This window comes from Malaclemys terrapin, chromosome 3, assembly GCF_027887155.1.
Source record: "Malaclemys terrapin pileata isolate rMalTer1 chromosome 3, rMalTer1.hap1, whole genome shotgun sequence".
Classification (NCBI taxonomy): Eukaryota; Metazoa; Chordata; order Testudines; family Emydidae; genus Malaclemys; species Malaclemys terrapin.
The window spans coordinates 76,860,865-76,875,737 of NC_071507.1; the positions used below are offsets into that span (position 1 = coordinate 76,860,865).

General features: G+C 45.2%; 1 protein-coding gene across 1 annotated transcript in view; it reads left to right on the forward strand.

Moving 5' to 3' along the window:
- The window catches only part of ARID4B (AT-rich interaction domain 4B), a 147,893-nt gene that overhangs the window by 68,374 nt on the left and 64,646 nt on the right, over positions 1-14,873 (forward strand). The window contains exons 9-11 of the mRNA XM_054021294.1: positions 7,088-7,167; positions 10,192-10,265; positions 11,148-11,293. Coding sequence (XP_053877269.1) covers positions 7,088-7,167; positions 10,192-10,265; positions 11,148-11,293 — 300 coding nt within the window. The remainder of the gene's footprint in view (positions 1-7,087; positions 7,168-10,191; positions 10,266-11,147; positions 11,294-14,873) is intronic.

Here is a 14,873-nt window from a genome sequence, read left to right on the forward strand (position 1 = left end):
GGACAACAACCTAGTTGTTATTCAACGTACTTAAGCTCTCTTTAAAAAAAAAAAAAGAAAAAAAGTGTGTGTGTGTATAGCTTTTTCTCAAAAAATTAATCTTAGTCAGAAGTATTCTGCTTGTTTGTGGGTATAACTGCTTCAAGCTATAACTCACCTTGAGCAAACAAGATCATTCTCTTCAAGTAGATCATACTGTTTTAACCAAACCTAATATGACTAGAAGTAAGATCCCTTTTGTATTTATACAACTCTTTGTAGTATAGAGAACATAAATGTTGTAATACAAAAGTAAAACTGAAGTCTGTTTCATAGTCCAAACTGAGTGAATACCAAAGCAAATGAAGAGTATACATAGTGAAAAGCAAATTAGATTTTAAGATTTGTGTTTCATAATGTAAGGTTAATGCAAACAATGAATCTATTTTAATATAATTTTACAATTTGTTCTTACTGTCTCTTGAAAAAACAAGATCCAACACTTGTTCTGCTGCTCACCCTTCCACTCATTCTTCTCCAATTTCAACTCTTCTGTTTCATACATCATTTTCCACCTAATCATATGCCAGTACAGAGCATACTGTTGGTGCTCAACAAATGATTAATAAACACACTGCTGCCTTTTTGTTGCTATTATGCTGTGGTTTACTTATTCTCAAAATTTTACAGTTAAAACTTAAAAATATGTAATCTGTACAAATTACAGAAACATACCCTGTCTCAAATTAACCAGAGGGTGTTTTTAAAATATAGTTTAAAAATAAAGTTAGTCCCCACTGTGGCTGTGAGGACTAATTCTTCCCAAGTACTATGAAGTTTGTGGTGTAGAGACGAGAGGAGAAAGAGAACTTATTTCAGTGCCTTAGCAGGAACCATCCTCAAGTTAACTTTGTAATCGGTTATGCAGCTCCATAAATATACACAGCACATTGTGTATAGTGTAAAGTTAGTGCCAAAAAGATAAGATTCCTGCCTCCAAGGACTTATTTTCTCAGTTCGTTCAGCCAAGGATTTATTGCCTCCTTAAATTTAATCTTCTAAATAACATTATTTTGTTGTAGAGAAACTTTGGCTTAATTTTATTATACATTATAGTTAATAATGACTATATATTGGTGTGAATAATAGAGACATATACTTAAAATGCTGAATAACACACATCCCAGCATAAGTTTTTTTTACTCTGTTATACTGTGTTTGGTATCATAGTATGTTTGGTATCATAGTACATATTCTCTGGACCACAAAAAAGATGGAATATCTTTGATGCTTCTGAAATGCTATGCTTAGTCAAGATACTGCGCAAACCTTAATTCTCAAAATATTCCTTTGTGGTAGGGAGAGGTTCATGGACTTGTTTGAACCTACACAGTGAGTCAGTAAGAGAGCCAAGATTAGAAGTGAGGACTCCGTCTCACAGTCCTATGTTTAAGTACACTAGACCAGGGGTAGTCAATAACTGGACCGCAGGCCAAATCTGGACCGCAGGCCAAATTTAGACCACAAGCCAAATCTGGACTGCCAGGCACTTTTTAATGGACCCCAAATCTTTTTATTTGCTTACTCTCATGGTTATTTTTTATTATTGTCTCTGACATCTGGACCTTGACCGTACATTGACCAAGAAATTTGGACCTTGCCAAAAAATAACTGACTACCCCTGCATTAGACCACGTTGCCTTTAATTTAAAGACCTAATTTTGTTGCGGCGTATACTAGAGGCTGCTCTTGTATAGTCTTGATCTAACCTACCTGAATGTTGTTAGAGAGGGTGTTCTGTAGGGCTCCATCTTGTCATCCCTCTTGTTTAATGTGTACATGAGACCTTTGGAAAAGTTAGTGAGGTGGGATGGGTTGCATTGTTTTCAGTCTGCTGATTCCCTGCAGCTTTATAACTCCATCTCCAGTGACCCACCTGGAGCTGTTGGTTTGCATTACTTATTGTCTGGAGATTGAGCATAGAGTATGGCTAGTTGGCTGAGATTTGATCCAGAAAAGACTGAAGTGGTATAGGTTGAAGTAAGTCACCTGAGGCAATAGTGTGTGGGTGCTGTTTCTTCTCCTTTGAGGATGTGCACTGCCTTTGGTTAGCTCCTGGCTGCTATTAGAAGATCCGGTAACAGCTACAGCCAAGATGGCCTTTTTCAATTTGCAGATGATTAGGAAATTGCATCTGTTTCTTGGGCCTAGCAACAGTCATCCATGCTTTTGTCGCCTTGAGATAAGACTACTGTAATGTAATAAGACTACTACATGGAGCTACAACTTAATCTATTCAGAAACTGCAGCTGGTGCAGAATTTGATGTCCTGCTTATTAAACAGTATTTCTCTTTGTGAGCACATATAACCTATGCTCTACAAAATGCACCAGCTATCTGTTGGTTTCCAAATGGATTGTAGATGTTGATTTGGTCTATAATGTCCTACGTTGCATAAGAACTACCTATCTAAGAAATTGTTTCTATCCCAGTGAGGCCCTGGGACAAGTGCAGTCAGTGGAGTTGCCTGCACTGAAGCTCCATTACTATAAGAGGTGAGGGTGGCTGGCAGGGCACTCTCTTTAGGTCCACAGATGTTTGGAATCCCTTTCTCCTCAGGTTCATAACATCCAGAGTCAAAAGCCTTCATGGCATTTGGCAATCATGGCATTCAGCAAGCCCCCCCCCCCCCCCCCTTGCATATGAAAGTTGGGTAAGGCTGGTTGTGGTGTTGTAGGACTCAGGGTGTTGATTAATTTCTATTATATTTATACTGTTGCTGAGTTTATTTTTAAACGTTGGTTGTGGGTGCCAGTGCCTTTGCTTGGCACATTTTTTATAGTTTATTTTTAAAAAATTCAGTCTGCGTAATAAAGATTCTTCTTCGAGTGCTTGTTCATGTCGATTCCAATCAGGTGTGCGCGCGCCATGTGCACGGTCATTGGAAACTTTTCCCTTAGCAGCTCCCATCAGGTCTGCTAAGGAGCCCCCTGGAGTGGCACCTTCTTTAACTCTTGGGACACTACGTCCAAGTACAAAGAAATGCTCCCTGCAGAGTCAAGAGTGGAGTTCTCAGCTCTGGTCGAGGAGGGGAAGGCAGTGGCCAGGACATCCCTTCAGCCTCCCTTGATGTGGCTGAGTCAGAGGCATGAACCATCTCCTCGGGGATGGTCAGGAGGAGAACCTCCTGGCTCCAGGCTTCAGGTCTTCCCCCAGAGGTCCAACAGACCCTGCAGGACCTTCCCTTTGAGGGTGCAGGGCTGTTTTCAGACCAGACAGACCCGAGGCTCCATAGCCTCAAAGATTCAAGGGCAACAATTAAATCTCCGGGGATGCATATGCCTGCTAATCAGAGAAAACCTTTCAAGTCTCAACCCCAGCAACAGCAGAGGCAATATCAACCCCACCCAAGGCAGGACCCTTACCGCCGTAGAGGTAGGAACAATAGGTATAGGCCTCTTAACCAGTCGTCATGCCAGGACCAGGGTCCAACTAAGCCGTAGTCAGGATCCAAACAAGGATTTTAATGGGGTGCCTGAGGACAGCGTGCCAGACTCCATACCGGATCCTTCCCCCTGCTTTCTGAACCTTCTATCCCACTTCTACCCTGCGTGGTCCCTTATAACATCGGACCGTTGGGTCCTTCACGGAGGGATATTTTCTCCAATTCTGCTCCTCCCATCCCTCCCACCCCCCTTCCCCGTCTCTCTTCAGGGACCCTTCTCATGATCAACTCCTTGTCCAGGAGGTGCATTGCTCCTCGCCTTAGGGGAAGTGGAAGAAGTTACTCTGGAGCTAAAGGGCAAGGGGTTCTACTCCCATTACTTCCTAATCCCCAAAGCAAAGCGGGGGTCTCAGGCCCATCTTAGACCTGTGAGGACTCAACCAGTATATGGTAAAGTTGAAGTTCCACATGGTCTCCCTGAGCTCAATCATTCCCTCCCTGGATCGGGGGGACTGGTATGCTGCTCTCGACATGAAAGATGCATACTTCCACATAGCCATTCGTCTAGCCCACAGACATTTCCTGAGGTTTGTGGTCAGTCACAAACACTACCAGTTCACGGTACTCCCATTCGGTTTATCGATGGCCCCCCAGGTGTTCACCAGGTGCATGTCGGTAGTCGCGACCTTTCTCCGCAAGAGGCAGGTACAAGTATATCCCTACCTCGACGACTGGCTGCTATGGGGGTGTTCGAGGGAGCAGGTGGAACCCAAGTCCGGTTAGTCACAAATACCTTCCAGAGACTGGGTCTCCTCCTCAACGTGGACACATCGACGTTGTCACCGACCCAAAGAATAGAAGTCATTGGGACGGTACTAGACTTGGTTCAGGTGAGAGCGATACTGACGGGGTCCAGATTCCAAGCACTAACAGAAATCATTCAGACTCTCCAGCAATAACCCCACCACGACTGCAAGGGTATGCCTGAGTCTCCTTGAACACATGGCAGCATGCATCTTTGTGGTCAGACATGCCAGACTGAGACTCAGGCCACTCCAGCTTGGTTCGCCTCAATTTATCACCCAGGCCAACACAGTTTGGACTCGGTAGTAACAGTGCTGGGACGAGTCCTAGACACCCTATGCTGGTGGCTGGACCCTCACATGATATGCTAGGGAGACCCATTCAGCGCTCCTCAGCCATCCGTGACCTTGATAACGGATGCATCAGATCTGGGTTGGGGGGCCCACCGAGATCTACAGATGCAGGGCAGGTGGTCGCAGTCCGAGATCCCGCTCCACGTCAATATAAAGGATCTCAGAGCGGTGAGACTAGCCTGCCAGACCTTCAAGGACAGATTTCAAGGTCAGTGCATGGTGGTGTTGACCGACAATACCACCGCCATGTTTTACATAAACAAACAGGGCGGAGCCCGTTCCTCCCCTCTCTGTCAAGAAGCTCTTCAGCTTTGGGATTTCTGTATAGCCCACTCTATTCACCTGGAGGTGTCCTATCGCCCAGGCCTGGAAAACGAGATTATAGACCATCTCAGTAGGTTGTTTCTCAACCACGAGTGGTCAGTCCATCTGGATGTCTTACATTCCATCTTCCAAAGTTGGGGCTTTCCCCAGGTAGACCTATTCACCACCAGGAGCAACAGGAAGTGTCCAATGTTGTGCTCCTTCCAGAAACACAGTCCGGGCTCCATCTCAGACACGTTCCTGCTACCTTGGGGGAACAACCTCACATATGCCTTCCTGCTGGTCCCACTCATCCACAAGGTGCTGCTCAAGATCCGCAGAAACAGAGCAGATGTGATCATGCTGGCCCCAGCGTGGCCACGACAACATTGGTACTCCATGCTTCTGGAAATGTCGGTGGACACCCCGATAGCAGTACCACTTTACCCAGATGTGATCACACAGGACCATGTTCACCGCCTTCACCCAGACCTCCAATCCCTTCATCTCATAGCTTGGAAGCTTCACGGGTAAACCTAACAGAGCTCCAATGCTTGGATTCGGTGAAGGAGATATTGCTTGCTAGCAGGAAACATGCCACCAGGCCCACTTATCTAGCTAAGTGTAAAAGGTTCTTGTGCTGGTGTGAGCAGTGTCGCACACCTCCACTTCATACATTTATACCACTCATCCTGGAATACCTACTACATCTGAAACAGCAAGGGTTGGCAGGATCATCTATCAGGGTATACCTTGCAGCCATCTCAGCGTTTCACCCTGGAGAGTCAGGGTGCTTTGTATTCACCAACTCCATGATAGGCCGTTTCCTAAAGGGTTTGGAAAGGCTATACCCACATTTTCAACCACCTGTACCCGCTTGGGATCTCAATCTGGTCCTCTCCAGACTAATGGGAGTCCCGTTTGAACCACTGGCTACATGCTCCCTTCTGTATCTCTCATGGAAGGTAGCGTTCCTAGTTGCTATCACTTCAGCCAGAAGGGTGTCTGAGTTAAAAGCACTAACCTCCGAACCCCCCTTCCTCCCTCCCCCCCCGGTCTTCCATAAGGACAAGGTACAGCTCAGGCCTCACCCAGCCTTCCTGTCCAAGGTGGTATCTCAATTCCACATTGGACAAGACATTTTTCTACCAGTCTTCTATCCCAAGCCACATGTGAATGCGTAGGAGCAGAGTCTTCATTTGCTAGACGTCCAGAGAGTGCTAGCGTTCTACATTGAGTGCATGAAACCTTTCAGGAAATCGAACCAACTGTTCATAGCGGCGGCAGACTGGATGAAAGGACTTCTGGTCTTCTCACAGCGCATTTCATCATGGACCATGGACTGCATCGTACTTGCCATGCCCTCGCCAAGGTTCCAGCTTCGCCTATTATAGCGCACTCGACGAGGGCTGAAGCCTCATCCACTGCTTTCCTGGCCCAGGTGCCCATCCAGGAGATCTCCAGAGCGGTGACCTGATCATCCGTGCACATATTTACTACCCACTATGCCATCACACAGCATGCCAGAGAGGATGCAGCTTTTGGCAGGGCAGTTCTCCAATCAGTGGTTCCTTAACTCCAACCCCACCTCCAAGGGAGAGCTTGGGAATCACCTGACTGGAATCGATGTGAACAAGCACTCAAAGAAGAAAAAATGGTTACTCACCTTCTTGTAACTGTTGTTCTTCGAGATGTGTTGTTCACATCCATTCCAATACCCACCCTCCTTCCCCTCTGTCAGAGTAGCCGGTAAGAAGGAACTGAAGGGGGGTTGGGTTGGCAGGGTCATATATTGAGTGCCATGAAAGCACCACTCCAGGGGGCTCCCTAGCCGAACCAACAGGAGCTGCTAAGGGAAAAGTTTCCGACGACTGTGCATGCAGCGCACGCGCACCTGATTGGAATGGATGTGAACAACACATCGTGAAGAACAACAGTTACCTGAAGGTGAGTAACTGTTTATTCCTCACTAAAGGCCCCTAACACTTGTATAGAGGAGCAGATTTCCTCTCCTGAACATTTGCAAGATTGGCCCCTAAAGGTGAAATCCTGAGAGTTGCTCAGCACCCTCAACTCCCACTGAAGTTAATTGGAATTAAGGGTGGTAAGCACCTTGCTTGGTTAGGCTCTAAATACTTTCTAAAAGTGTTATAAAAACAATATATATTTTTTTAATGTTTACCTCTTTCTTATCTTTTTGTAGGTGGTTTGTCCAGATTGTAGTGATGATATTGCAGTGAAAAAGGACAATGTTCTAGTTCGTTCTTTCAAGGATGGTAAATTGTGAGTAGAAACATAGAAGCTACCAATTAAATATGTGCATCGTTTAAAGTGTGTGAGGAAGTTAGGGGTGTAGCAAAGAAACTGCTTTTAGCCGATCAATTATTGCAGCAGCTTTACTCAAGGTTTAGAAAGATATGAAAATGAACCATGTTGATGACAGTTCTATACTTATTACCTACAGGAAATATAAATCCACCCTTATAATTATCATCCCAAACTATATATTTGGTATAGCAGGCAATGACTGCACTCCTGTGGGAGTTTGTGGGACAACTTGAGATTCTTTCTGTTTTGTTTAGAAGAGATAGCCATGCCTCAGAGAAGATTTTGTAGGTCTACAGATATTGTAAAGGAAGTGAAAGAAGAGAATTTCTCAGTAGCCTGTTTCTTCATTAAGTCAATAAGATTTGTTTACCAGTATCATAGGAGTCTAAAGCAGAATTACCATTTCATCTGATTAAGAAAGTTCTCTAATATTGATTAGCAGAAGAGAAGAGTATAAATAAAAAATAGAAAATGAGTGCTGGCTCATGAAGGAAATATGTGCTCTTAAATGCTTGTGAGGAAAGGTGGGGCTTTGGCAACAGCAATGGAATAATTTTTTTCTTTTATGACAGATTCCATTTTTTATTCAAAAACGGTGGGTCCCCTCTGAGCTAATTTATGCCACTTGATTAAGTGTGGCAGAACTCCTTTGCATTTTGCAGAAAGGATGTTGAAATATAGAACAGTTTCATTATAGTTTAGTTTTAGTTTCCTTCTTAACTTTAGAACAGTGGTGCACAAACTTTTCCAGTCACACCTTCCTTTACCATTTACGGAATCTGTCTGAAGCCCCACGTTCATTACTGCATGGCCAAGGCTAGTGCCGGTGTTAGGCATACGCAGAGTAAGCAATTACTTAGGGTCCCGAACAGCTCAAGGGGGGCCCCTATATGCTTTTTATTATTTTAAGGCTCCAGTCAGTTATGGAGGTCACAGATTTCATGATTTTATGTGACCTCTTCACCTCAGTCTGCATAGCGGGGCATCAGCTTTAGCCCCAGCTGGCAAGGCTTCAACTTCAGAAAATATATCTACTTAAGGCCTACAATGGGCCAGCACTGCTTCTGGGCTGGGTGGCCCGCTGAGGTGTCAGTGGGTGGAAGTGGCGCTCCCTCCCCGCACCATCTGGGGGGCCCTGGCACGAGCCACCTGGCATCGCTGGTTGCCCCCTTTCCCCCTGAACATTCCTCCATGCCCCACAGTTTGCGCACCACTGGTCTAGAATATGATTTCAGCAAATTGCTTGACAGTAAGTAATTCACAGACCTGTGCAGGTCAGTAGAGGAATCCACCTAGCCCCAAGGAACCCCAGTTCAGATTGGGATCTCTGGATATGACTACAATACCTATTACTAATATTTTCTGTTTGTATAATTCTGAAATCTTTTTCACACTGATAATATTTTTTGTTAATTATATCAATAATGGTGTGAAGTTTTTGGTGACTTTTTAAATTAACATTATGCCTTTTCTGAAATCTCCCAAAATATTACTATTGATTATTGTGACACCAGCTATTAAGAGAATGCTTTCCTGAATGTGCTAATGAATGGATGCTCATGATTAAGGCTACGATTTAGTCATGGGTATTTTTAGTAAAAGTCTTGGACAGGTCACGGGCAGTAAACAAAAATTTATGGCCCATGACCTCCATGACTTATACTATAAATACCTCTGACCAAACCTTGGGGGGATGGAGGGGTGGACAGCGGCACCAGCTGCTGGGGACCACTGCCAGAGCAGCTGCTGCTCTGGCTGCCACAGGGACCACTGCTCGGGCGGTCCCTAGAACCAGCTGCCCGTGCAGTGTCTGGTGCGGCTGGCTGCGGGGCCACCTGAGCGCCTGGCTGCAGAGCCGCTCCAGCAGTGGATGATGTGGCTGTCCCTGGGGCCACCTGAGCAGCTGACCCCAGAGCCATCTGCTTGGGCAGCCCTGGGGTCAGCCACACTGGCTGCTGCAGAAATCACGGAGGTCACAGATTCCTGTAGTCACGGAATCCATGACTTCTGCAACCTCCATGACAGACATGGAGCCCTACTCATAGTCCACCCAAATTTTTAAGGCAGTTGGATTTTTTCAGCTCCATTTTTTTAATACTGTACAAAACTGTAATAGTGGAAAAGGGTATATTTTAATTAAATGTCAGCAATATTTAACTTGCTGAAGAAGGTATTGTCATATTGAAATAAACTTGCATGATAACTGGTGATTTATTGATGCCATTGTCCAGATACATTTCATATGCTCTTTCTACACATTTAATTGCTCTATGTATTGTTTGATATTATCCCTTTATAACAGGGACTATCAAACTTTTTTTTTTCTGCCCCCCCTCTCCTTTGAAAATATTTCAAGCTGTGATGACCCGCCCGCCCACCCCTGTCCCCCACCCACCACTTTGTTACCGGACATAGCTTTCGTGGCATCAGTGCACATCCCTACAGAGCTAAGTAACCGTACCATGCCACCCTTACTTCTGTGCTGCTGCTGGCAGCATCTGTGCCTTCAGAGCTGAGCAGCCAGCTAGTAGCTGCAGCTCTCCAGCTGCCCACCTCTGAAGACAGTGCCACCAGCAGCAGCGCAGAAGTAAGGGTGGCAATACCATTCCACCCTTACTTCTGCGCTGCTGCAGAGTGATGGCACTGTCTTCAGAGGTAGGTGCTCGGGCAGCAGCCGCTGCTGTCCGACCACCCAGCTCTGAAGGCAAGGAAAAAAGATGAGTCAGGAAAAATCACTGACGTTTGTTTGTATTTCAAAAATCCGCCTGGACAGAGATCGGAGGACCAAAAAAGAGGTCATGTCCAGGAAAATCTGACATATGGTAACTCTTGATCTCATGACCCCGCTACAATAGCCTTGCGACCGCCTTTGGGTCAGGATCCCCAGTTTGAGAAATGCTGGCTTTTAAAAATATGTGATTTTTAAAAAGTATACTTCAAATAATTGTTGCCTTGTCAACACTCTTTTAAATTCTCTAGTGCTTCTGTACCAAGAAAAGATGTTCGAGAAATTAGTGAAACTTCACCAAAGCCTGATGCTTTGTTAAAACAAGGTAAGAATTACCTTTAAATACAAAAAGAGCAATTTTTTTCTTGTTTAATTACAATTAGCTAGTGGTATATATCCCACCAAATATATAAGAAAGCATGTTTTTGCATTCTGTAAAATTACAGAAATATGGCTTCCCTGTGATGTTGTCTACAGACGTTTAAAAATGAAAAATTTCAATAAGTCATCAAGCACAATCTTTAAAAGCATTAAAACTATAATGCATTGATTAGAAATGCTGGAACAACAAACAAAAGGAGTAGTAATGTAGTGGAAACCAACTTCATGGATTTTGTCTGAAATCCAGTCCCCTGTGTTGGGCCTTCATAAAGTTGTTTGCATCATAGTGCACACATGATAGCCTTGAAAGGGTTGCCTCCATACCTTCTGCATGCTGGAGTGGTGGGCTCTTTGGCAAGCTACCTGGTGTACTCAACTAATCTTTGCAAAATAAATGCTTATATTATTGTTACCTCAATCCTCTTTATTCCCCATTCCTATCCTTCTATTTATTCACCAGTTGTGTCTTGTCATTAATTTGAACCCTAAATTCTTTAGGACAGGGATGCCTCTTAATTATGTGTTTGTACATGGCCTAGCACAGTGGGTTGGTGCCTTTAGGCATCACTTCAGCATAAATAATAACTGCAAATAGCTTGGAGTTCCTGATGCAGAGACTAATGGGTATGCATAGCTGAGCACCTCTGCATAAGGATGCAGATAAGGAGTGGCTATGGAACAACACTGCTAAAGTCCTATGATTTGGGGATGGATTCTCACCCTTCCCTTGCCTTCCCCTAAGCTTTTTGTTTTGTTTTGTTTTGTTTTTTGTTTTTGAGCAAATTGATCCTTCTTCTAATGCTAATAAATGCTGGTCTTCTTGCAGCCTTTGACCAAGCCCTTGAATTCCGTAAAAGCAGAACTGTTCCCAGTAACTGGAAGACTGAGTTGAAAGAGGAGAGCTCCAGCAGTGAAGCTGAAGAAGAGGAAGAAGATGAAAAAGAAAAGGAAGATAACAGCAGTGAAGAAGAGGCAAGTATAACATTGCAAACTGTGTCTATTCTCATCAGCTGTATATTGGCACTCTGCTTAGAACTCATCAGCACAGATTTTCATGCTCCTTGTATCTTTAACACACATGCCTTTCTCAGATCAAATTCTTATTTGTAAAACCTCCCTGTGGAAACAAAATTAACAACTGTGAATGGACTCAGGAAGCTACCTCTTCTCCTACACACAGTCAAAGGACTGAATCAATAGGAGTTAAAGATAGGTGCAGGGCCAGTATAACCACTAGGCGAACTAGGCGGCTGCTTAAGGCGCCAAGATTTGGGGGCGCAAAAAAGTGGTGTCCGGCGTCACGGGAGTCAGCTGAGCGGGGCAGAGCAGGGAGCGAGGCCTCCATAACAAACCCACCCCTGCAGTGAGGGGCGCTGCGCAGGGCGGTCAGTGGGAGCCTGCGGCGGAGCAAGGAGGAGACAGCGGCCAGGCGCGGCGACCAGCTCGGCCAAGGGACGGAGCCGTTGGGGGAGGCAGGACACGGTCCTGAGCTCAGGTGAGCTTTGCCCTCCAACGCGCCATGCCTGGGGCCGGGCACAGCCACTTCCTGGGACGAGGGAAAGTGAAACTAAACCCCACAGCGTGACGGAGGGGAAAGGGCTGGCGCAGGTGCCGCTTCCAAATACTGACACACACACACACACACACACACCCCGGTGGCATGTGCCAATGCACAGAGCCGGCCCTGATCCCCAGGGAGATTCTCACCTGCTCCCTGGGAGAGACCGGCTCTGCCCTCCTTGCCCCAGAGTCCCCCCCCGGAGGGCGAAGTACTCAGAGCCTGGGAACGTTTAGAGACCTTGTTAGCTGGGGGTATTCTCAGCCTCCTCCTTGCTCATAGGTTTCCCCGGGCCAGAAGAGATCATTGTGATCATCTCTTCTGACCGCCTTGTATTAATTCTAATGAACAATGCCACATTATGCAGTATTCATTTTTGGAAGTTTATAATAAGCGATGCTCCGGGGGGAGGCGAGGGGGGCGCAAGGTGGAAGTTTCGCCTAGGGCGCAAAATATCCTTGCACTGGCCCTGGATAGGTGAAAGACCAAATCCAAAGATCAAGCCTAGATTAAGATATAGCTCTCACTGCACCTGAAGCAGCAATATGTAAGGACCAAAAGCTATGTTGTTGGGATAGGGCAGGATGGTGCAAGGGTGAGATGGGAATGAGAGACGTGCTGCCAAATGTATCTTACTGTTACTCGAAAAAAGAACAGAACATACCCCTGACTAATATACATTCCTGACCACAGCATGCCTGCAAGCAAATTGTAGAGACTGAATGTCTCCTAGCTGTGGTTAAAATATATATATTTATTGTAACTATATTTATTGCAACAAAAATTATTAGGGGAACGGCTTTCATATGAGGAGCGATTAATAAGACTGGGACTTTTCAGCTTGGAAAAGAGATAACTGGGAGGGATATAAAAGAAGTCTATAAAATTATGACTGGTGTGGAAAAAGTAAATAAGGAAGTGTTATTTACTCCTTCTCATAACACAAGACCCTAGGGGTCACCAAATGAAATTAATGGGCAACAGGTTTAAAACAAACAAAAGGATGTATTTTTTCACGCAACGGAAAGACAACCTGTGGAACTCCTTGCCAGAAGAGGCCAAGACTATAACAGGGTTCAAAAAAGAACTAGATGAATTCATGAGGATAGGTCCATCAATGGCTATTAGCCAACATGGGCAGGGATGGTGTCCTTAGCCTCTGTTTGCCAGAAGCTAGGAATGGGTGACGGGATGGATCACTTGATGATTACCTGTTCTGTTCATTCCCTCTGGGGCATCTCACATTGGCCAGTTTCGGAAAAAGGGATACTGGGCTAGATGGACCTTTGGTCTGACTCCAGTATGGCCATTCTTATGTTCTTACCTGACTTTCTGCTATCAACTGCCCCAAGCCTGGGTTCCACTAGTTTGTGGTGGTGAAACGTGAGGGATGAATTTGTCCTAATACTTTTTTAATCTTTCAAACAATTACAAAAAATATCTAAGTTGTTGTATCTCTCCTCTTTCCTCTCCTGTGATAGAATTGGTTCACTAGACGTTATCTCTCTGCCTACCCTGACAAAAAGAAGCGGAAGAACTTTCAGGCAAGGCGCCAGCCCACCCACTCCTTTTCCACCTCTGTCTTTTCTCCTTTGTTTTGGAACTATGGAGTGCAGTCCTGTGCCTGTCTTCTAATTAACTGTTATTTTTCCCCCCAGTCTCCAGTCCAGAAATAAAGAAGACAAGAGAAAAGATGAAAGTCAGAGGAAAGAACTCGGCTTTACAGCTGGCTATGAGGCTGTGTGTGTGGAGGGGGTCTGATTCCTTTATTTCCTCTGTAGTTTCTCTTGGTGCTTAGATTCTGGCTCTGTCCCAGAGCACCCCTCCTTTAGCCAGGGACTGGGAGCTGTTTCTCTTGACTCAGTTATTCATCCTTGAAATGATGACTGCAATGCAGCAGCCTAATTCTCCCATCCCTGGGTGGAGCTGTAGACACGAGGTTGAACTGTCTGGATCCTAAACGACTACTGTACTCTGTGTCTCAACCCATCTTCCCTGGTTGGGGCTTTTCAGGAGGCTGCAAGTGTGTGAGGTTGGAATTCTGCCACCTCTCAGGCTCACTTAGTCCTCATATGGTCCTTTCAGGGTTTGCCAACTGCAAGAATATCTGTCTCTGTTCTTACCTACTCATGCTAGCAGAAAGTGTGATGCTCACTTCTCCTGGAAGGGCCACTTGGGAGGCCATGGGTGAGGAGAATCTGAGCTCTTAAGTACTTCTGTTTTTAAGGGCTTGGCCTTTTGAGCCTTTGCCTTTGGGAGGTAGCTACAGCTCCTTTTGTGAACCTTGCCTTCTTTGGTGTAGCTGCTGTTCCTTCCCCAGGCAAGCTCTCTAAATGCCTTGGTGAACAAGCCTGTCTCTTGACACCTTCAAATCTAATCGGATTTGCTGTGGTAGTTCTGAAATTGCTTCTCTAGTGTCTCCAGCATCCACTGGGCTGGAGGTTTACAAAGTAATGGCTAGAGCTTCACTTTCTTTTTTTGAGTGGCAGCAATATGATCCTGCCCTGTTTTTCTCCTGTCTCCTCTTTCCATTTCAGTTGTTATGCTCTGTGAGTTCCCTGCATGGGAGGCCTTTCTCCTCAGACAAAATATATGAGAGAGAACTCTTGGAACTAGACAATCGTTCCCCTCCAGATTGCTCTAGCTCATCCCGGGCCATGAAGAATTTCATTGGTTCCCTTTTTACTACTCACATGGCCTCTCTAGCTGTGCAGTTCAAGTCATGGGTCGGAACAGTTCTTTTATTTCCATCATCTTCATTTCACACTTTGATACCATAGTGATAGGTGCCATAGAAATCTGAGAGATTAGATTCTTTCCTGCTCTTTTTTTTTTTTTTTTTTTAAGGCTGCTTTCTGTCCAATGTCTCCCTCCAAATGGAGCTCTGCCTCCCAGTCTCTTCTCCTTTACTAGTATGATGGGAATAGGAGAACTAGGTCTAGCTTCAGCCAAATATGGAGGTGTGGACCTGGGTCCACTTTGAGTTATAATAAA